At 38.0% G+C, this 25,038-nt stretch overlaps 1 protein-coding gene across 13 annotated transcripts in view; it reads right to left on the reverse strand.

Moving 5' to 3' along the window:
• The window catches only part of LOC136247254 (uncharacterized), a 100,329-nt gene that overhangs the window by 66,812 nt on the left and 8,479 nt on the right, over window positions 1-25,038 (reverse strand). The window contains exons 1-3 of one of the 13 annotated variants that reach the window (XR_010697250.1): window positions 17,519-20,636; window positions 16,849-16,965; window positions 15,278-16,127 (exon numbers count right to left, since the gene is read on the reverse strand). The exons of 1 other annotated variant lie outside the window; for it this stretch is intronic. Coding sequence is in view for 1 of the 12 variants with exons in the window: in XM_066038878.1 (XP_065894950.1) it covers window positions 20,788-20,899 (112 nt within the window). In the remaining 11 variants the exon portion in view is untranslated. 11 more of the 13 variants (XR_010697252.1, XR_010697248.1, XR_010697247.1 and 8 more) reach the window with 11 other exon arrangements.

Here is a 25,038-nt window from a genome sequence, read left to right on the forward strand (position 1 = left end):
GGCAAAAGGAGAGTCCTGCCATGCGGGAACCACAATTGTACAGTTACGCCACCAGTAAGGAGTTGACAAAAGTGTGAACATAACAATTTATGAGTAGAAATCATTTTCTTCCACAAATAACCTTGTATTCCATCTAGGCCAGGGGAAGCCCAATTTTGCAATCTTCTGAGGGCATCCACAAACAACTGAAAAGTATTAACAGGTTCAGTATCATCAACAACAAATTCCTTGGAGAATCTCTCCCTCAGTTCCTTGGAGAATCTCTCCCAACAAACAAACAAACGCATGATATTTTTCTACTACTACTACTGCTACGACTACGACTACGACTACAACTACGACTACGACTACGACTACGACTACAACTACTACTACTACTACTACTACTACTACTACTATTATACTACTACTACTACTACTACTACTACTACTACTACTACTACTACTACTACTACTAAACTACTTTGTTTTCATTTAATAATTACACCGGTACAATTGTACATACACAAATTGTATAACAGGTAAAAATACCTAAGTTACACAAGAAAAATTAATAGATCTCATTAAAGCATCAGTTCCTAACAATGCTGCCTTCTGAAGATTATCAAAACAAAGTCATTAAAGATTTGGATCTTCTTCAAATGCTGCTGTTTGCTCTTGGGAGGTACCTGGAATTAAGTACTGAGCCTTGACTTCAGAAAGTGTATACCTGCAGTAATTTTGACTGTAATGAGTCTCCCTCTGACTACAAGAAATGACAAATGCAAGAAAATGTTGCAATGTGGAAATCTAAACCACTACATGGCAAATTCCTTAGAGATACATCAGACACTGTAGATTACAAGATTCAGTGGAGCTGGCTGTCTATCAGCAATTTTAAAAAGGAAACTGTAGGATTTCTGATTGCTTTCCAGGATCAAGCCACTAGAACTAATGCAATTAAGGTTAGAATTTCCATCAACCTGGTTCTACTAATTGTCAATTATGTGGGTCACATGATGAGACTGTTGATCATTAATTTTATTGACTAGCTGTAGCATAATTGCTCAGATATAAGAAGTGCCATGATGTAGTTGCTAATATAATCCTCTGGGAGTTAGCCAAGAGAGGTGGATTTGAGTGTGCTACCAAGTGGTGGGATCATTTCCCACAGCCTGTAATACAGAATGACAATATGAAAATGTCTTTGGGACTTTACTTTTTATACAGATAGACATTTTCCCCACAACAGACCAGATAATATAATATTTGGTGACTTTACAAAGAAACATGCTTTTCTCAATGACATTGCCATCCCAGGAGACAGTTGCATGTCTCAAAAGGTCAATGAGAAATATCAGCAGTATGCTGATCTGAAGATTCATACAGAGAAGATGTGGTCAATGACAGCTTCAGAATCTGTAGTCCCTATAATACTTGGCTCACTTGGTTCTATCCCTACAAGCTTGAAGAGTGCACTGCAGCAGTTGGGTATTTATTATGTTAACCTCATCCCCAAGCTACAAAAGAGTATACTGCTGAGCTACTCTCATATCTTGCATCATTTTGTGACTGAACACTGATCCTAATCTTTTGGATAAAGTAGACGATAACTTAACTCATACAAGTTATCATGATGATGTATAATAATAATATCAGCTGAGGAGGAGGAACAGCTTTCCAAGTATCAAGATTTATCGATTTAGTTGGAAAGACTATGTAGAAAGAAGACAGTGGTAGTTCCAGTAGTAATTGAAACACTTGGCTCTGTTACTAAAAGACTTAAGAACTTTTTGGAAATTCTAGATATTAAAACACTCAATGTCTACCTTTTTCAAAGACTGTTTACTAGGAACAGCAACCACTTTACACAAGATTCTTCAACTCTCGGGATGTGAGTAACACCTCAGAACTTTTTGTACCACTTCATGTTATTACATGTTTCTGTAATTTCATTTAATAATAATAATAATAATAAATCATTCACTGGTTCTCCTTACCATAAACTTCTGAAATATTTTTAAAAACTTCAACTTTACAATAGCAACTCCTAACCACCCCATGAACTTTTATGCTGCTTTATCAAGACACACGTTAGTGTGTCGTGCGGCCCAAGAAGCCGGCGTGCCACGCGTGAGTATATTAACCGGAAGAAAGAAAACGCAATTTTCACACCTATGTAGCTCTGTGATTTCTTCCCCGATTGGAACCAAATTTGCTAGAGCGATGCCGGCCAGTAAGGGCAGTCTACACACCAAATTTGAAGAAACTCGCTCCAGCCATTTCCGAGATACGAGCGAACAAAATTTCGTTTTAATTTCTTCGTTTTTTTCTTCTACTTCTTCAATTCGCACACTTCGCAAAATCCGCCATAAAACACGAATGCGTGCTCGGATAGGGCTGAAATTTGGCACACTTAAGGTTACGGAATAGTTTATAAGGCGTGGGCGGAACAAATTACAAAACCTGCTTTAAACTAAGCAGTGATAAATAGTTTCAACAACTGTGTTGTGTTAGCAATACAACTAATTGTGCTTGTTTGTTTTTACTGTAGAACAACGACTGTTCTTGGGTGTGTGGTCCACAATAGAGCGATGTTTTATAAAAACGCGCCGCCAAAAACCAGACTAACAGATTACCGAATCCTTATAATTTCAACACAAGTGACTAAACAACTAAAGTATCTAGGTACTGTGAAAGCGTTTTTTAAAGTTACTGGTTGTATAGACGTTTTATTGAACTTTTAGTAGTTTTTCGAGTGAAACAAGCTCTTTGAAGGCTTGTATCTGAGTCACTGGGAAGAAACACGCCAAAAACGCTTCCACAAGACCTAATAAATTTAATATACAGTATCACTATGCCCCAGAAATGCCAATAGAACCAACAGCTTTTGCTGTATTTGGCAGCGGAAAAACATGGTAGTGACAGCTGGAGCTGAGCGATGTGCGGACTGGCTTACCTGTGTTACTACAGCAAATTGTAGTGTTCCACCTGCCTCAAACTACACTGTAGCTACATAAAAACATTAAATATGAAGGGCTTCACCTTCATTTAAAACTTTTCACGCTGCTAGACTGGTTTTATGGGGTTTTCAAAAAGTATCGATAGGCATTCAAAATTTTGAATGATTGCCCGTGACTATACCGTAACCTTAAAGGGCTCAATAAGGCGGATCTGTGTACCAACTTTAGTAGGAATCCGATGAACATTCACGGAGTTATGACCGATTATTTGCGTTAAATAAGGTCGAAGGTCTGTCACGCCTACAGGGTAAACTCCTTAGAGGAAACAGTTGAAAATTGCTATGTAGATGGAGCAACCATCGTAGGAGTGCCTTTTAGTGGTTTGAAAGGAATCGGGATAAAGACCACGGAGATATGACACAAAACCCGACCTGTGTCAAAATTGCGCGATCGATTTTTATGAATAAAAAACTATTAGTTTTCGTGTCTATCAGGCAAACCGCTTAGAGAATTGAGCTGAAAATCAGTATGTAGCTGGAATAATCATCATAGAATATCCTTGCAGTAGTACAGAAGAATTGGATTACAAACCACTGAGTTATGATTCGAAAGGCAACTACGTGTAGCAAATGTGAGATCGAGATACTCTAATAGAACAGTCACCCTAATAAAGCATTCAGCTGCATTTATAATTCACTCAATTATATTACATTGCAAATTATTCTGTAGGGAATTCAGTTACAAACAAGTCACCCTGTAGTCAGATCAGTTACCTTGTAGAGAGTTCAGCTACAAAGAAACCAGAGTTCAGCTGCAAACAAATCACCTGTAGAGAGATCAGCTGGAAACAAGTCACCCTGTAGAGAGTTCAGCTAGAAGGAGTCACATTGTAGAGAGTTCAGCTACAAAGAAACTACCATGTAGAGAGTTCAGCTGCAAACAAATCACCCTGTAGAGAACTCAGCTACAAACAAATCGCCCTGTAGAAAGATCAGCTAGAAGAAGTTACCTTGTAGAGAGTTCAGTTACAAAGAAACAATCATGCAAAGTGTTCAACTACAAACAAATCACCCAGTAGAAAGTTCCGCTATGAACAGATCACACTGTAGAGAGTTCAGTTAGAAACAAGTCATGTTGTAGAGAGATCAAGTAACCTTGTAGAGAGTTCAGCTACAAAGAAACCACCATGTAAGAGAATTCAGCTGCAAACAAATCACCTGTAGAGAGTTCAGCAGGAACAAGTCACCCTGCACAGAGATCAGCTAGAAACAAGTCACCCTGTAGAGAATTCAGCTAGAAGGAGTCACATTGTAGAGAGTTCAGCTACAAAGAAACTACCATGTAGAGAGTTCAGCTGCAAACAAATCCCCTGTAGAGAGTTCAGCTAGAAACAAGTCACCCTGTAGAGAGATCAGCTAGAAACAAGTCACCCTGTAGAGAGTTCAGCTAGAAGGAGTCACATTATAGAGAGTTCAGCTACAAAGAAACTACCATGTAGAGAGTTCAGCTGCAAACAAATCACCCTGTAGAGAACTCAGCTACAAACAAATCGCCTTTTGGAGAGATAAGCTAGAAGAAGTTACCTTGTAGAAAGTTCAGTTACAAAGAAAGAATCATGCAAAGTGTTCAGCTACAACAAATCACCCAGTAGAAAGTTCCGCTATGAACAGATCACACTGTAGAGAGTTCAGTTAGAAACAAGTCATGTTGTAGAGAGATCAAGTAACCTTGTAGAGAGTTCAGCTACAAAGAAACCACCATGTAAGAGATTTCAGCCGCAAACGAATCACCTGTAGAGAGTTCAGCTAGAAACAAGTCACCCTGTAGAGAGTTCAGCTAGAAGAAGTCACATTGTAGAGAGTTCAGTTACAATGAAACTACCATGTAGAGAGTTCAGCTGCAAACAAATCACCCTGTAGAGAACTCAGCTACAAACAAATCACCCTGTAGAAAGATCAGCTAGAAGAAGTTACCTTGTAGAGAGTTCAGTTACAAAGAAACAATAATGCAAAGTGTTCAGCTACAAACAAATCACCCAGTAGAAAGTTCCGCTATGAACAGATCACACTGTAGAGAGTTCAGTTAGAAACAAGTCATGTTGTAGAGAGATCAAGTAACCTTGTAGAGAGTTCAGCTACAAAGAAACCACCATGTAAGAGAGTTCAGCTGCAAACAAATCACCTGTAGAGAGTTCAGCAGGAACAAGTCACCCTGCACAGAGATCAGCTAGAAACAAGTCACCCTGTAGAGAATTCAGCTAGAAGGAGTCACATTGTAGAGAGTTCAGCTACAAAGAAACTACCATGTAGAGAGTTCAGCTGCAAACAAATCCCCTGTAGAGAGTTCAGCTAGAAACAAGTCACCCTGTAGAGAGATCAGCTAGAAACAAGTCACCCTGTAGAGAGTTCAGCTAGAAGAAGTCACATTGTAGAGAGTTCAGCTACAAAGAAACTACCATATAGAGAGTTCAGCTGCAAACAAATCACCCTGTAGAGAACTCAGCTACAAACAAATCGCCCTGTAGAGAGATCAGCTAGAAGAAGTTACCTTGTAGAAAGTTCAGTTACAAAGAAACAATCATGCAAAGTGTTCAGCTACAAACAAATCACCAGTAGAAAGTTCCGCTATGAACAGATCACACTGTAGAGAGTTCAGTTAGAAACAAGTCATGTTGTAGAGAGATCAAGTAACCTTGTAGAGAGTTCAGCTACAAAGAAACCACCATGTAAGAGAGTTCAGCTGCAAACAAATCACCTGTAGAGAGTTCAGCAGGAACAAGTCACCCTGTACAGAGATCAGCTAGAAACCAGTCACCCTGTAGAGAATTCAGCTACAAACAAATCACCCTGTAGAAAGATCAGCTAGAAGAAGTTACCTTGTAGAGAGTTCAGCTGCAAACAAATCCCCTGTAGAGAGTTCAGCTAGAAACAAGTCACCCTGTAGACAGATCAGCTAGAAACAAGTCACCCTGTAGAGAGTTCAGCTAGAAGGAGTCACATTGTAGAGAGTTCAGCTACAAAGAAACTACCATGTAGAGAGTTCAGCTGCAAACAAACCACCCTGTAGAGAACTCAGCTACAAACAAATCGCCCTGTAGAAAGATCAGCTAGAAGAAGTTACCTTGTAGTAAGTTCAGCTACGAACAGATCACCTTGTAGAGAGTTCAGCTACAAAGAAACTACCATGTAGAGAGTTCAGCTACAAACAAATCACACTGTAGAGAGTTCAGTTACAAAGAAACCACAATGTAGAGATTCAGCTGCAAATAAACAACCCTGTAGAGAACTCAGCTACAAACAAATCGCCCTCTAGAAAGATCAGCTAGAAGAAATTACCTTGTAGAGAGTTCAGCTACAAAGATACCACAATGTAGAGAGTTCAGCTGCAAACAAATCAATCACTCTGTAGAGAGTTCAGCTAGAAAAAGTCACCTTGTAGAGAGTTCAGCTGCAAATAAATCACCCTGTAGAGAATTCAGCTACAAACAAATTACCCTGTGGAAAGATCAGCTTGAAGAAGTTACCTTGTAGAGAGTTCAGCTACAAAGAAATCACCCTGTAGAGAGTTCAGCTGCAAACAAATCACCTGTAGAGAGTTCAGCTAGAAACAAGTCACCCTGTAGAGAGTTCAGCTAGAAGAAGTCACATTGTAGAGAGTTCAGTTACAATGAAACTCCCATGTAGAGAGTTCAGCTACAAACAAATGACCCTGTAGAGAACTCAGCTACAAACAAATATGCCCTGTAAAAATATAAGCTAGAAGAAGTTACCTTGTAGAGAGTTCAGCTACAACAAAGCCATCATGTATAGAGTTCAGCTACAAACAAATCACCTGTAGAGAGTTCAGCTAGAAACAAGTCACCCTGTAGAGAGATCAGCTAGAAAACAAGTCACCTTGTACAGAGTTCAGCTAGAAGAAGTCACATTGTAGAGAATTCAGCTACATTGAAACTACCATGTAGAGAGTTCAGCTACAAAGAAACCACCATGTAGACAGTTCAGCTGCAAACAAATCACCCAGTAGAAAGTTCAGCTATTAACAGATCACCCTGTTGAGAGTTCAGCTAGAAACAAGTCATCCTGTAGAGAGATCACCTAGAAGTATCACCTTGTAGAGAGTTCAGCTACAAACAAATCACCTGTATAGAGTTCAGTTACAAACAAATCACCCTGTAGAGAGATCAGCAAGAAGAAGTCACCTTGTAGAGAGTTCAGCTATAAAGAAACCACCACGTAGAGAATTCAGCTGCAAATAAACACCCTGTAGAGAACTCAGCTACAAACAAATCGTCCTGTAGAAAGATCAGCTAGAAGAAGTTACCTTGTAGGGATTTCAGCTACAAACAAATCACCCTGTAGAGAGTTCAGCTACAAAGAAATCATCATGTAGAGAGTTCAGCTGCAAACAAATCATCCTGTAGAGAGTTCAGCTATGAAAAGATCACCCTGTAGAGAGTTCAGCTAGAAGAAGTCACTTTTTAGAGAGTTCAGCTACAAAGCAACCACCATGTAGAGAGTTCAGTTACAAACAAATCACCCTGTAGAGAACTCAGCTACAAACAAATCGCCCTGTAGAAAGATCAGCTAGAAGAAGTTACCTTGTAGGGAATTCAGCTACGAACAGATCACCCTGTATAGAGTTCAGCTACAAACAAATCACACTGAAGAGAGTTCAGTTACAAAGAAACCACAATGTAGAGATTCAGCTGCAAATAAATCACCCTGTAGAGAATTCAGCTACAAACAAGTCACCCTGTAGACAGATCAGCTAGAAACAAGTCACCCTGTAGAAAGTTCAGCTAGAAGAAGTCACATTGTAGAGAGTTCAGCTACGAAGAAACTACCATGTAGAGAGTTCAGCTGCAAACAAATCACCCTGTAGAGAACTCAGCTACAAACAAATCGCCCTGTAGAAAGGTCAGCTAGAAGAAGTTACCTTGTAGTAAGTTCAGCTATGAACAGATCACCTTGTAGAGAGTTCAGCTACAAAGATACCACAATGTAGAGAGTTCAACTGCAAACAAATCAATCACTCTGTAGAAAGTTCAGCTAGAAAAAGTCACCTTGTAGAGAGTTCAGCTGCAAATAAATCACCCCGTAGAGAATTCAGCTACAAACAAATCACCCTGTAGAAAGATCAGCTTGAAGAAGTTACCTTGTAGAGAGTTCAGCTACAAAGAAATCACCCTGTAGAGAGTTCAGCGGCAAACAAATCACCTGTAGAGAGTTCAGCTAGAAACAAGTCACCCTGTAGAGAGTTCAGTTAGAAGAAGTCACATTGTAGAGAGTTCAGTTACAATGTAACTCCCATGTAGAGAGTTCAGCTGCAAACAAATCACCCTGTAGAGAACTCAGCTACAAACAAATATGCCCTGTAAAAATATAAGCTGGGAGAAGTTACCTTGTATAGAGTTCAGCTACAACAAAGCCATCATGTATAGAGTTCAGCTACAAACAAATCACCTGTAGAGAGTTCAGCTAGAAACAAGTCACCCTGTAGAGAGATCAGCTAGAAAACAAGTCACCTTGTACAGAGTTCAGCTAGAAGAAGTCACATTGTAGAGAATTCAGCTACATTGAAACTACCATGTAGAGAGTTCAGCTGCAAACAAATCACCCTGTAGAAAGTTCAGCTATGAACAGATCACCCTGCAGAGAGATCAGCTAGAAACAAGTCACCCTGCAGAGAGTTCAGCTAGAAGAAATTACCTTGTAGAGAGTTCAGCTGCAAACAAATCACCCAGTAGAAAGTTCAGCTATTAACAGATCACCCTGTTGAGAGTTCAGCTAGAAACAAGTCATCCTGTAGAGAGATCACCTAGAAGTATCACCTTGTAGAGAGTTCAGCTACAAACAAATCACCTGTATAGAGTTCAGTTACAAACAAATCACCCTGTAGAGAGATCAGCAAGAAGAAGTCACCTTGTAGAGAGTTCAGCTATAAAGAAACCACCACGTAGAGAATTCAGCTGCAAACAAACACCCTGTAGAGAACTCAGCTACAAACAAATCGTTCTGTAGAAAGATCAGCTAGAAGAAGTTACCTTGTAGGGATTTCAGCTACAAACAAATCACCCTGTAGAGAGTTCAGCTACAAAGAAATCATCATGTAGAGAGTTCAGCTGCAAACAAATCATCCTGTAGAGAGTTCAGCTATGAAAAGATCACCCTGTAGAGAGTTCAGCTAGAAGAAGTCACTTTTTAGAGAGTTCAGCTACAAAGCAACCACCATGTAGAGAGTTCAGCTGCAAACACATCATCCTGTAGAGAATTCAGCTACAAACAAATGGCCCTGTAGACAGACCAGCTAGAAACAAGTCACCCTGTAAACAGATCAGCTACAAGAAGTTATGTTGTAGAGAGTTCATCAGCTGCAAACAAATCACCCTGTAGAGAATTCAACTACAAACAGATAACCCTGCAGAGAGTTCAGCTAGAGTCAAGTCACCCTGTAGAGAGAATCCTGTAAAGAGTTCATCTACATACAAGCAGATCACCCTTTAGAGAGTTCAGCTACATTTCAAGTCACTCAGTAGAGAGATCAGCTGCGAATTATCCTGTGGGGATTAATTGACATGTAATAAATATATGCTCTCTTTTTACATTATGAACTCTTGATATATGCATTATATATATAATTTGTACATTTACTGATAAAATCAGAATAGGTTAAAGTATTTATAAAATCTGCTTCATCTTTTTCTTTTTCCTGTGGTAAAGAAAAATATATAGGTTAAAAAGCCCCAAAGCTGGCCATAGGCCGGCTTTGGGGTATACAAATACAAAAAGAAGTGAAATCTAATCAAAAACAGCCAAGCTGTAAAAAAAGGAGTGCGGCCCTTGAAAAGGCTATGGTGAAAAAAGATGTGAAATCCAAGGTGGCGGCCAAGAAATGGCTGTGATGGTAGGTTAATGGTAAAAATTTTAATAACGACGCGGCACAAAATTCACCTGAATTGTCGTTATTAAAATTTTTACCATTAACAAATCACCCTGAAGAGATGTCAGCTACAAAAAATCACCCTGTAGAGAGTTCAGCTACAACAAATCAACCTTTAGAGTGATCGGCAACAAACAAATCAACTTGTAGAGAGATCAACTAGAAACAAATCAACCTGCAGAGAGATCAGCTACAAACAAATCAGCTTGTAGAAAGATCAGTTACACACAAATCAACCTGTAGAAAGATAAGCTAGAAACAAATCACCCTGTAGAGAGTTCAGCTAAAACCAATCAACCTGCAGAGAGATCAGCTACAAACAAATTACCTTATAGAGAGTTCAGCTACAAACAAATCAACCTGTAGAGCGATCAGCTAGAAACAAATCACCCTGTAGAGAGATCAGCTATAAACAAATCAACCTTTAGAGCGGTTGGCAACAAACAAATCAACTTGTAGAGAGATCAGCTACAAACAAATTACCCTATAGAGAGATCGGCTACAAACAAATCAACCTACAGAGAGATCAGCTACACACAAATCAACTTGTAGAGATATCAGCTACAAACAAATCATCCTGTAGAGAGATCAGCTAGAAACTAGACACAAAGTAAGGAGTTCAACTACAAGTTAATCACCCTGTAGTGAGTTCAGCTAAAACAAATCAACCTGCAGAGAGATCAGCTACAAACAAATCATCTTATAGATAGTTCAGCTACAAACAAATCAACCTGTAGAGCGAACAGCTAGAAACAAATCACCCTGTAGAGAGATCAGCTATAAACAAATCAACCTTTAGAGCGGTTGGCAACAAACAAATCAACTTGTAGAGAGATCAGCTACAAACAAATTACCCTGTAGAGAGATCGGCTACAAACAAATCAACCTGTAATGAGATCAGCTACACACAAATCAACTTGTAGAGAGATCAGCTAGAAACTAGACACAATGTAAAGAGTTCAGCTACAAGTAAATCACCCTGTAGAGAGTTCAGCTAAAACAAATCAACCTGCAGAGAGATCAGCTACACACAAATCAACTTGTAGAGAGATCAGCTACAAACAAATCACCCTGTAGAGGGATCGGCTAGAAACTAGACACAATGTAAGGAGTTCAGCTACAAGTAAATCACCCTGTAGAGAGTTCAGCTTAAACAAATCAACCTGCAGAGAGATCAGCTACAGACAAATCACCTTATAGATAGTTCAGCTACAAACAAATTACCCTGTAGAATGATTGGCTACAAATAAATCAACCTGCAGAGAGATCAGCTACACACAAATCAACTTGTAGAAATATCAGCTGCAAACAAATCACCCTGTAGAGAGATCAGCTAGAAACTATACACAATGTAAGGAGTTCAGCTACAAGCAAATCACCCTTTAGTGAGTTCAGCTACAAACAAATCACCTTGCAGTGAGATCACCTTCAAAAAAGCACCTTGTACAGAGTTCAGTTACAAACAAATTACCCCGTAGAGAGATCAGCTAGAAGAATTCACCTGTAGAGAGTTTAGCAACAAAGAAACCACCATGTAGAGAGTTCAGCTGCAAACAAATTATCCTGTAGAAAATTCAGTTACAAACAAATCGCCCAGTAGAAAGATCAGCTAGAAGAAGTTACCTTGTAGAGAGTTCAGCTACAAAGAAACCATTATGTAAAGAGTTCAGCTGCAAACAAATCACCTAACAGAATTCAGCTACAAACAAATCACCCTGTAGAGAGATCAGCTAGAAGAAGTTACCTTGTAGACAGTTCAGCTACAAACAATTCACCCTGTACAGAGATCAGTTAGAAGCTGCTTCCTTGTAGAGAGTTCAGCTACAAACAAATCACCCTGTAGAAAGATCAGCTAGATTAATTCACCTTGTAGAGATTTCAGCTACAAAGAAACCACCATGTAGAGAATTCAGCTGCGAACAATCACACTGTAGAAAATTCAGCTACAAACAAATCACCCTGTAGAAAGATCAGCTAGAAGAAGTTACATTGTAGAGAGTTCAGCTACAAAGAAACCATTCTGTAAAGAGCTCAGCTGCAAACAAATCACCTATACAGAATTTGGCTACAAACAATCACCCTGTAGAGAGATCAGCTAGAAGAAGTTACCTTGTAGATATTTCAACTACAAATAAATAACCCTGTAGAGAGATCAGCTGGAAGAAGGGTTATAGTTCAGCTGCAAGCAATTCACCCTGTAGAGAGATCAACTAGAAGAAGTCACCTTGTAGAGTGTTAAGTTACAAAGAAACCACCACGCAGAGAGTTGTGTAATAAATATATGTATTATATATATAACTTGTACGTTTACTGATGAATTCAGAAGTATTTAAAATATTTAACATCTGCTTCATCTTTTCTTCTTCCTGTGGTAAAGAAAAAACAATAGCTTCAAAAAGCCCCAAAGCCGGCCATAGGCCTGCTTTGGGGTATACAAAAAGAAGTGAAATCTAATCCAAAACAGCCAAGCTGTAAAAAAAGTGTGCGGCCCTCAAAAAGGCTATGGTGAAAAAAGATGTGAAATCCAAGGTGGCGACCAAGAAATGGCTGTGATGGTAGGTTAATGGTAAAAATTTTAATAACGACAATTCAGGTTAATTTTGTGCCAAGACCAAGCGGCACCAAATTAACCTGAATTGTCGTTATCAAAATTTTTACCATTAACCTACCATCACAGGCATTTCTTGGCCGCCACCTTGGATTTCACATCTTTTTTCACCATAGCCTTTTTGAGGGCTGCATACTTTTTTTACAGCTTGGCTGTTTTGGATTAGATAATTATTACATTAACCTTGATGTCAACTTCACAGTACAGTTCTATACATGCATGCAAGGTGTTTATTTACCAGTTTCTGTATTTTAGCACTGGTGCATTTCTTGCAGAAGCATAAAATCTACTGGTGGGGATAGCTAAATAAAAAACATACGACTTTCGAAAATACCGCCAAATGTCAAAGTACTCGAAAGGCCCATAGTCCCTCTATGCTAAAGATATTGAAACCATTTTGTGGTCATTGGTAGCTAATGAACACAGGTATATTCTACATCAATTTGAAAAAAAAAATGGTATTGTTTTCTGGTAGTAAAACACAATGTGAAATATCCTCATGCCCGTATCATCCTTGGTGATAATTTTAACTGCCCTGATGTTGATTGGGAATATGGTACTCTAACTGAATCATATATTATATATATATTTCATGTTATTTCTGACAAAAACTTATTACACTAGCACACGATACCCAGATGTCACAGCTAGTCACCTTTCCTACAAGAGCCCATAATACAATAGACTTATTGTTTACTACTCATCCTGACTCTGTACTACCCTGTCATCCAGTACCAGTGTTAAGTGATCATGATGGGTGGGGTCTATTCTACAGAATAGAATGGAACAGAATGATGGACTAAACTACGGAACAGAATGCTTTCTCAAATTGAAGCTTGCAGCTTACCATTGCTGTACAAGTTATCGGTGGCACTTCCAGCAGGTAATCAAACACACCCCAAGAAAGATAAAACGAATTTAAGGATCGATTGTGGGTTCTTGTTGGTTGTCATTAGTAACAAAGTACTAATTGTGGGAATAGCTGACTCAATGTTCATCTTCGGGTGCATCAATTAGGGAACTTAATGCATGACTTTTATGTGAGTTGTTTTTGCTTCTTTTGACTTTAGAATGTACAGTCTGAGGCCCAGCCTTTCTACTCGGCATAAATCAGTAGGGTGTAACTACACTACAAAGGAAACAAGTATGGTGATAAGCTGAATCAACTCAGTCTAAGCTGAATCTAAAGGAATTTTGTGCAGTGTGTGAGGAGCAAACATTCAGATACTTCAAGGAGCTTAAGGCTATATTGTGTGAACATCAATGATTCATTTACAGAGTAGTGAACTAATGCCAGTATCTCAACCTGCACTGTTAAAACTCAGGTGGTCATAGCACACTTAACCAACAGCAAACCCTTGGGGTGTAGTCACACTTTCAGGATAATTATGGTGTGTAAAGCACATAAGACAAGCAGTGTGACTGTAAACTGGTGTGTATGACACCAATATTTATATATACATGAAAAGCTATTCTCTGCCATTATAGATGATCCTAGTATTTAAAAGAGGTATTTTGTGGCATCCTTTATCATTGAAGGGTTGTAAGAAGGATCTCAAAGTATCAATTTCATTGAATTTATGTGTTAATAAAATATACACTGCTTGAAATTTCTTTGTTTACTAGAGTGGTTTATCCCCAGTATATGGAACAGTTAATGGCTTGTTATTTTAGTAGTTTTTCAGTAAAGCTGCATTCACTGATGTTTTACTGAGAGTTTAAAACTTAGTAAAACAATTATGTTCCATATACTTAAAGTTACTGACATTTTACTATGGGTACAACTACAGTAAAGCAGCTTAACAAATTAGTAAACTAAGAACCTTCAAGCAGTGATAACCTTGACAATAAACTCGTTTTGTGCTGAGCCATTACACACAGTCAGTTCAGATCAATGCACAAAGCTGGTATATATGTTTGTATCAAGAAAATTAATTTCTATTAGCTCATAGCTAAATAAAATACATTCAATTATGTCATCAGACATCAGAATGTAAACAACAGTAAAGGGATACAATACTGTGCACTAATGATCAGTGGGGCCAGTACATATCGTACTGTAGAACATGTAAGCCTTGGTTGAGTGAATTGAACCCACAATCAAACTCCATGCTTGGTGATATAGATTTTAAATACATTTTGAAAACAATGTTTAAGTAGAGATGTTAAAGTAGGTAAGTTACTGACTGACACATAGTGTTTTGTACTGTTTGTAGATTGTTGACATTCCAAGATTGTAACACCAATTGTGAAACTGTAGATGATGCAGCATTTCACAAATAATACTGAGATTAGTGGTTGACTTTGATAGTAGCACGTCATGACATGCCTCCCACTCCTAAATGCATTAAGTGCTTTTTATCAGTTGTGTTTATGGTCACACAATTATTAGTGTGATTGATGTGGTGTGCATACTACCCTCGTAAAGATGTGTCAGTTTGGTCAGTAATATCATACCTGTGCTGGTGTGTTATGACCACTTCTGTATTTACAGTGTGAGTAGTGAGTTGAATCCAGGATGGGGTCTAGTTTACAGAATGGAATGCTTTCTATATCAAAACTTGTAGCTTGGCTAGCCGCTATCATTGCTGAAATTGCATTTTATCAGTGGAGCCTCCTGGAAAATGGAATAGGATATTAAAAATTAATATTAATAGCTGTTTCATGCAGTGATTGTTCTACTACCTGATATATCAAGCAGGTCTCTTCATTTCATTTATTGCATGACCAAGGTAAGTTTTGTTACTACAATACAGTAGCTGACTGGATGTCAGTTGTTTCTGCTGATCTTGACAAGATAAATAGTTTAGAAGACCACTCAATTTCTTCAGTTTCAGAGCATAATATCCTCAGAGAAATTGACTAGAAAGTTACTAGTGACAGGAAAAGGCTAGGTGACCCTTTATTCAATCTAATATGATATATGGTTGATTGAGTGAGGTATCACTTTCACAATGTTCAGACAACCAGCGATGAGATGCATGGATTCATCAAATTTTTATTGTGGTTGGAGACATCAAATATCAAAAAGCAAACTGACTATAATATTAATTCACTTTCTTTATATTTTCTCAATTTTGAGCCTGTATACAAATAATTAAATGTTTCTTAGTCAATAGAAAAGATAAAATGGGAGAGAAAATTATCTTTATTGACCTATACTGTACAACTTCAAAGGAAAATGAAGAAAACATACAGACAAATCATTAAAATTAGTACAGCTACAATAAGGTGAATTACTGATTTAAATACTTATATGAATTAGAGCCTTTGGATAATTATTGTTCCAAAGCAAAATTGTGTACATGGAAAAAACAAAGACTGGTGATATCTTGGTTAATTATCGACAGTGGATGGAGATTAAAAGGGTGGTAACTTCTTGTTCTTGAATATGTTGCAAAGTAGAGGTACAAATCAAAATATGATATCAATTTCATTATGAAAAATTTGTATACATAAATAATCTATCATTACTGTATTCATTTGTCCTCCACTTAAATATGCTACAACAGTGTCAGTACATTGGCAGTCTACCTTGAAATCTCAACTCCACAGTAAATCCAACACAGAGCAGCCCACATTGTAACAAATACATGTGATCCTACTGTAATTTCATGGACCAGCTGGACTGGGAATCACTAGAAAATAGACAAACAAATTTAACCTGTTTTGCTTGAAGTTAAGCATGTGAAATGTTACACTTAAGAAACCCTAGGATTCTTAGGTGGTATGTAATTAATGTGAGTGTTCCATTCAGGTCTGACTAGATACATTGAAGTTACACACACATCTTGGTCCAAATCACGTTGGCCTAGTGGCTATGGGCATGGTTTCACATGTATAGAAGGCTTATAATTGAGATTTGATTGATCTTGGAGTTTTGACATTTAGCCTGATTCAAGACTAGCAGTCAGACATATCCTTGAATTTGTGCAACAGAAAAAAAATCAGCTCACTATTGAACACGGCATTATAATCCACTGCACCAGCTGCTAATAACTCCATGCATACACTTTAGTGATGTTTACAGAATATAGCCTCCTTGCGGATTGCCATAATATTTTCTCCCCACACACTGCACAAAATTCTTCAAGTTTTAATTCAGCTGGCTGTTTCCTATCTTCCTGCTTGCTTTGTACACTGACAGATGACTTGAAAAGTTGGCCCAGACTGTTTTCTAAAGTCAAAATAAGCAAAACAGCTCACATAAAGTGCCATTCTTGATAATTATATCTGTAGATGAACCATGGATGAACATCACTTACACAGCTCATCCTACAATTAATACTTCGTTACTAATGACAACCAGCAAGAACCCACAATCAATCCTTTAATTCCTTTTATCTTATGTTTAATCACCCATTGTAACTTGCAAGGGCAGCTTCAGCAATGGTAAGCTGCAAGCTTCATTTCAGAAAGCATTCCGTTCCATGAAAGCATTCCGTTCCATGGTTTAGTCCATCATTCCATTCCGTCCTGTAGAATAGACCCCACCATCATAATGCAGTATTAGCAACCATTCAAATTCCCAATCATATGCCAAAGAAACCTTCTCGAACAATCTACCTTTACAAATTGGCAAATTGGGACAAAATCAGAGAAAACTATGCAACCTTTCTCATACCTATTTTGAATTAAATTGCATGTCATCTCAAAGCTTTGAAGAAAACCGGACTTTTTTATGCAGAATCTTCAGCAAATTATTGAAGACCACACTCCTACTAAAACACCAAGTACTAGAACTCACTTACCATGGATCTCTACCACTTTGAAATGGCTAAACCGAAAGAAGCAAAGACTTTATAATCAAACCAGGCACTATCATCATGACAATGATTGGTCCAAATATAAATTGCTACAGAAAGTGGTAAATCTTAAACTTAAACACCAGCGCAAAATGTATGTGACAAATCTTGTATCATCATCACACAACAGAAAATCTCTTTGGCACTACCTGAAAACTCGTAAGCAAGATAACGATGACATTGGTACATTGATACATCCCAAAAATGGCAATGCTTTAACATACCCAATTGAAAAGGAAACTGTTTTAAATGATCATTTCAAATCTGCATTCACAACTGATGACAACAGCAGTACCATTCCTGACAAAGGTCCTTCATTACATCCATCTATACCAGCATTTGAAATCACTAAACAAGGAGTTTACAACATTCTAACCAACTGTGATCTATCAAAATTTCCTGGTCCAAACTCTATACATTCACTTGTACTAAAAACATCAGCAGCTGAAATTTCTCCTATGCTTACTCGCATATTTAAACAATCACTAGAAACTGGAACTGTACCATCCCAATGGAAACATGCCTATGTCAGTACAATATTCAAGAAAGGCTAAAAATCTGACCCAAAAACTATCATGCCATCTCATTAACATCAGTAATATGCAAATCAATGGAACACATTATAGTAAGTCAAATAATGAAACATCTGGAAGATCAAAATATGTGACCGGATTTGCGAAAAGATACCTTTCCACACACAAAATTTGACCCATTTTTGAACTTTAAAGCTTCATAACCTTTTGATCATGGCATGTAAGTGCTTGAAATTTCAATGAATGTAGCTACAGTATCCGGGTACATTTTGATACTAAGAGCAAGTTAATCAGTATAAGGAGTCAAGTGTTACATCATTTTGTTTGCTGGTATGTCAAATGTGTGGAAAAGGTACCTTTTCGCAAATCTGGTCACATATTCTTTCTGACAGACAATTTGGATTTAGGTCTAAGTACTCTTGTGAGTCACAATTATTTATCCCCATCAACGATATTGCCAAACAAATAGACACAAATTTACAAGTAGGTGCTGCAATACTAGATTTTTCTAAAGCTTTTGACAAAGTATCTCACTCAAGACTCCTCTGTAAATTAAGGCATTATGGAATAAAAGAGAATGTATTATACTGGCTTGAATCCTTACTTCATGGTTGCACACAAGTTATAGTAGAAGGTTCTAAATCATTCATTTGTGATGTAACAGCTGGTGTTCCCCAAAGGTCTATTCTTTGACCAGTTCTGTTCTTGATTTATATCAATAACATCATTGCCAACATCCAAAGTGAGATCTGTCTTTTTGCAGATGATACTCTTATTTACAAAACCATTAAAAAACCACAAGACCATAAAATACTTCAAGATGATTTAAACTCACTAACAAAATAGGCAACTTACTGGATGATGAAATTCAACATCTCTAAATGTAAAATTTTACAGAAAACAACACGACATAGCAAGAATGCTTTAACATACAAAATGTCCCACATTCCACTGGCTACAGTATTAGAACACGATAACCTTGGAATCCGTCTCCACCACAAACTATCATGGGATCCCCACATCAATTACATCTGTAACAAGGCAAATCGACTCCTTGGATTCTTAAAAAGAAGTCTCCACAGTGCACCATCAGAAATTAAAGATCACGTTTACAAACAATTGCTCTTACCATCATTAGAATACTACTCAGCCATCTGGGACCTCTATCATCACACTAGTATTGGTAAACTAGTGATTCAACACCGTGCTGCTCGTTTTGTTTTGAACAAACCCTAGTACAGATCTAACCAAACCCATGATAGCATTACATACATGTTAACCAGTCTTGAATGGCCTACACTTCAAAACAGAAGAACAATTGCTAGACCCACTTTCCTATTCAGGATAGTCAGGAACTTACTAGCAATACCTGATCATTGCTTACCGTCACCAACTCCAGTGTCCTACACCTGTACTCAACATCCCCTCAAACTAACTCAATTGCAAACAAGAGTTGATGCGTACGAATACTCCTTCCTCCCTCGAACAATTAGCTATTCAGTGGAACTCCCTTCAAATTAGGGCTGAGCGATAGTGAAATTTTCACTGTCTGAACGATATCAAGACTGTGTTCACGATAGACGATAGTAAAACGATAGTGATAATTCACCTATTTCCTATTAGTTGCCTTCAAAGAGAGTTGTAAGGAGGGATGTACCCATGCATGTATTTTGCATAAGATATTAAACAGCCTTTTAGACTGATTCTTGTTCCAAAAAGTTATTATTTTAAAGTATTTTGCAGATATTTCTCCGTATTTTACTTGTTAATTACTGTCCGATAGTAAATTTTCAAGCGATATAGGCGATATCGATAGTGATACTATTCCGATATGCACATACTATCCCCAAGCCCTACTTCAAATTCCTAACATCGCCACAATAAATTTCGAAATATTTAAGAATGCTGTAAGTAAGGCTTTGCTAATTAACAATAATAATAATAATAACAATAATAATGTTCGTAAATAGATGTTTTTGTTCAAACCTGGAATTGTCGGACCTTGCATACTATTAGCTACAGTTCTAACACTATTAATCCTACATACCTTATTATCGGAGGATAATTGCTGCTAAGTGTAGGCTACTTTGTGGTATAGTAGCCTAAGCTGTTGGATTTCTATGAAGTGAGTAGCAGCTGTTTGAAAACCACAGTGCCCGATAATTGATAGTTGACACTAGTAGCAAATGCAACCGTCTCAGCGAAAACCCGTTTAGTTCGAAATCCTTTAGTTTTGCACAAGCGTGCGTTTAAGTGGAAAATAGAAACTATGCGTGTTGCAAAAAAGATTACAAAAGTTTAACCAAGCCATTCCTCAGGAAAGGATGTCTTACATCGATTGAACTTTGACTATATCTTATTCGCCTACTCATGGGGAGTTATAAAATCTTTGTTTCGTTTCAGTAGCCCCTGTGATTTGTGTGTCACGACGTTTTTTCTACGATGTGGTCGACGAAGGTAATATAGTCGCAGTTTTTTCAGTTAAACCGCCTTCATACACCACTGCGCAAGTGACTGCAGGGCTAAAACTATACATTGGTTAATCTGCTAATCCATTGTGAACATCGTAAGAAAAATCTAAAATTGATTTCCTTGCACTCAATTAATATGATTGAATCAAGAGACATAGACGAATTTACTTACTTCATCTTAATTATTGTAATTATTAGTTTAATAGGATGTATGCATGTGATTCTACCTTTTGGGGATTTTAACCCCCTGGACCAACCAGCGGAGCTGACTGCCCAGTATCTAATCTTAAATCTTAATCTTAAATATACTCCCAACTGTCTATGTATCGGTATAATTCCAAAACTACTCACTTGAAACTTTGGCGAACAATTACTTGGAAATGCAGATAATGCTAAGAAAAAGAAATTAATTCAGAAATTGTGCGATCTAAACCAATTTTCGTTGAGATGGTCACAAATCGTAACAAGCTACTAAAATGAAATCATTACCTTTCATAATCTGACATATAGAATCCGAAAATCCATTTGATTTGAGGCACTTCACTAATTCTTCACAGTCAAGAGATTTTATACCTTCACATAACTGTAGTGATGCAGACATGGTAAAATTGAATAATGAAAAGGAAATTTAGATTAAATGCACGTTATGTTAAGGTATATGTTGAAAATGTGATGATTTACGTAACACACCGGAAGCCACCAAAATTAGGCTTACATTTAAAGGGGAGAGCTATTACACTGTTAGTGATCCTTAAATTAAGGTAGCCGATACTGTTATTATTTCAATATCATTACAACTAATATACTAAACACGAACAATCTGTTGTTATTTACTTATAGAAACATCATAATATTTACACGAGTTAAAGTATCTCACATTTTACAAAAGGTTTAGGATTAATGTTCGGTTGCGAATCGCGATACAATGTGACAGGAGCAGGGGCGTAGCTAACTTTCTGGATTACCCGGGCACAAGGTTTAACTGTCCCCATGCAAACTATTTAGCAAGAAACACGAGCCCATCTCTGTAGACTCTTTTTTACACATTTGCTTTCTAAAAACTGTTAAAAGTGCATAGCTACATGTACCTAGCTAGCTACTACACACTGCTGTTTGTGAAGCTTAATTAGACTTAGTTGAAGATACTACTGCACGAAAATGTAGAAGCTAGATTTAAACAATGATCGACTAAGTTAGCCTCCAACCCCAGTATCTGCTGGGCTTCTTTTTCACTCTTCTTCCGACACCGGCAGTGATTTATAGGCAAAATACTTCATCATTGACAACTCCAGCCCCAACATTGACTACCTTCTGTCTTCTCTGCTTTAGCGCTTTAGCGTGCCAACATTAAAAAAGCTTGAATAAAGTATGATCCCCCTTACTCCTGCCTTCAGTAAGCGAGCGGGGGCCTGGAATTGGCTTTTGTCCGTCTATACCATTAGACGACTAACAAAACAATTACTTTATATCCAGCACTGTATTCCACTGAGTGGTTGAACGTTCCACCAAATTGCAACATATGTTTGACTTCGTGTTCAGTTGTCGCTCAATACGCGCTCAAATCTTAATATGTTATCACGTGATGCTGGGCATTCCATAGAAGTTTACGAAATATACGGAAGAATTTGCAAACTCAAGCATACGCGATTTTTTTGATGATACTTTTTGAAAGTACTACAAGACGCTCCAAAAGATAGTAGGTGCATGTTTTAGTGAGTATTGTTATTACGCTAAGAGTAATTCGATTGTGGGTTGCAGCGTTAAACTATCTCCGAGTATTTCGTCGTCCTCTGGTGTTGTAAGACCTCAACTATACTGCTGAAATTGAAGAATTACGTCGAGAAGAAACCGCAGACGCCAGACGAGAAGAATCTTATAGTCCCGGACACCGGACTATTCCCGCCAAAATGTTTACGCTGTTGTACCGTGGCTAAGCATCACTAACGGTACCTGTAAAGGTTCGACCATTCTAAACAATTGAACTGTGTTTTCTGTCGTTATTTTGTAGTCACCACGCGAAACACACGAAATGAGTACTCCTAGTCGACGTACTAGAAAGATCAAACGGAATAAACCAATTCATAACACTCCTCCTAACAACAGTGTTGTTAAGAAGACTAAGGAAACTCAGGATGACAACCAGATCGAATGTTTAATTTGTGACAACATCATATTAGAGCCTGGAGAAAACACAGATGGTCACGACGCTGTATTCTGCGAAGGGGAATGTCAGGGGTGGATTTATAGACATTGTGCCGGCATTACTAGTCCTGTATTTGAGAAGTTACTAAGTGAGTCCGCTCCATACTTGTGTCCACACTGCACCCTTGGCAAACAATATAATGAAATCAATGCTTTAAAAGAGACCATAAAGACCCTAACTGACAAAATAAGCAAGCTAGAAGGGAACCAGACTAGCCATCCTAAAACTATTCACCAGCTGCCAATGTTACCTAGTAACCAATTGCTTGGTCCCCCTAGCCAACCTAAAACTCCCCTCATCAATCAGCAAAGGTCATCCGACAGGAAGTGCAATGTAGTAATTTATGGTATCGCAGAATGTCCTCTAAACACATCTAAACCTGCTAGATCACAATCTGATCTTAAAAACATACTCTCAGCTGTACCCAATATCGAAAGTTCAGCAATTAAAGATTTACACCGACTAGGGAAATTCAAACCAAGTCAGCAACACCCAAGACCACTTTTAGTACAGTTTCTCCGTGCACTAGATGCTCAAGCTGTCCTGTATGATAGAAGTAAGCTTTCTCCTCCTATACTTGCCAAGCCTGACATGACCCCTGAAGAGAGAAACACTGAATCTTTACTACTTAAAGAAAGATGGAAGCTTATCCAACAAGGCTATTCTCGCAAATCTATCTAAATTCGTAATGCTCACATTTATGTCAATAATCAGCCACATAGCATAGTCACCAATTCAAAGTTCAACCAACTCAGCCAGCTTGCTCCTCTTTCCTCTGATGCTACAAGTACAAATACATCTCAGCCTGAGCCATCTCAAACTATGGACACTACTTCCACTGATTCCCAATAACTAAATTCTGATAAAAGAAATTATTGTCCTGATGATTTTACCCCTACAGAATCAATCCCTAGTCACAACACTATAGGCATAAACTGTGGTAGTTCACCTGTAAAATCTACCAGTAGTCCAAACAAAAATCTGCTACAACATCTTGCAATTATTAACTTTTGCAGCGTAACAAATAAGTACGCTGAACTAGAATCATTCTTAGTTTTACATAGTATGCGTTTCTTAATTGGTACAGAATCACATTTGCATCAAGAAATTACAAATTCAGAAGTATTCCCAAAAGACTATCATGCATACAGGAAAGACCGAAACAGTCATGGTGGAGGAGTGTTCATATTAGTTAACAAAAATGTTCCATCTATAGTACGTTCGCGTTGAGCTGAACCCTCAAAAACGATTAATAACTTACGGTTGCTACATCGCATGGGACTCCTGTATTGCTCGATACGTAGCGCTTCTCGATCCGCTAAAAATATATTAAAAGCGCTTCATTCGACTGTAAGACACTCCCGTTATGACACTGTAAAGTTTCGCCATACATTTTCAATGGGGAAGCCTCTAAAGCGCGGCCCTTTGATGGTCATGTTGACACATGTTTGTGGCGAAGCCAGACGTCACATACCCGCCCTCAACACGCATGATTTCTCCATCCCTTATGTAAGAGGATGTACTACACTTTTACAAGAAAAATAAAACAGATTTTGTGTGTGTAAAACAGAGTTGCATAAGTAGAAGAGCTGGGGCCACTGTTGTACTGTATTTAGAAGATAAGTGGCCTGCTTATATTCGGGTAAAAACTTCTTCAGCCTCAAAAGAGAAAAAAAACCAAATTATAACAGCTCAAAATCCGTTATGTAGCATTGGTGTTCCTGCAAGTGAGCCAAACAACATGTAATTTACTTCACATTCACCACAGCTGACTATCGTCTTCTGTTCCCATTTAGTCAATTTGTCATTTTAATCCTTTTCTCATCACTTCGCCACACATGTACACAGTTTTTCCAGCCAGCATTTTGTTTTTGAAGTTACATTCCCAAAAAACTCTAAAAGTTTCAACAAATGAAATAATACTATTTGTATGAATTTGGGCTGATAGTACCTGTAGTGACTTCCAAACACTCCTGCACTGATTAAATATACAAGGGATGGTATGTTCAACTTCTGATAGCACAATAAAGCAATGATATTTTTATTAAAGTGCACACACTTACACTTCATCTGTATTTTCATGTATTTCACAGAGTTTAATCCCAGCTACCTGATGACTCCTGGGGAACAAAATCAAGTTGTAACACCAATGCTGCAAATATCAAACAATCTTACATCAGATGAAGTAAGCCCAGAAGAAGACTTGGACCGGCTGCTGCTAGTGGACAATTCATTAATACCACCATCACCATCTTCACTATCACTGCCGATTTGGATGAGGAATTGCTCTAGAAGTTCTTCATTACCCAAGTCTCATCCAAATACACAACTGGTTTTCCTTCAGTTCTGTTGTACCTCGTTCGTCTTTAATATTTATGATACTGATGGACTGTGCAGGGCTGCTCATAGCATACCCTGCACATACGTGTAGTGAAATTAAAGCACAAACAGTTTCAATGCTAACCTCTTGTCATTAATCGTCTTGTACTTAAATCCCATATCACTCAACACTCTTTAAAGCAATGTTCTACCCCCAG

This window comes from Dysidea avara, chromosome 2 (genome assembly GCF_963678975.1).
Source record: "Dysidea avara chromosome 2, odDysAvar1.4, whole genome shotgun sequence".
NCBI classification, from domain to species: Eukaryota; Metazoa; Porifera; class Demospongiae; order Dictyoceratida; family Dysideidae; genus Dysidea; species Dysidea avara.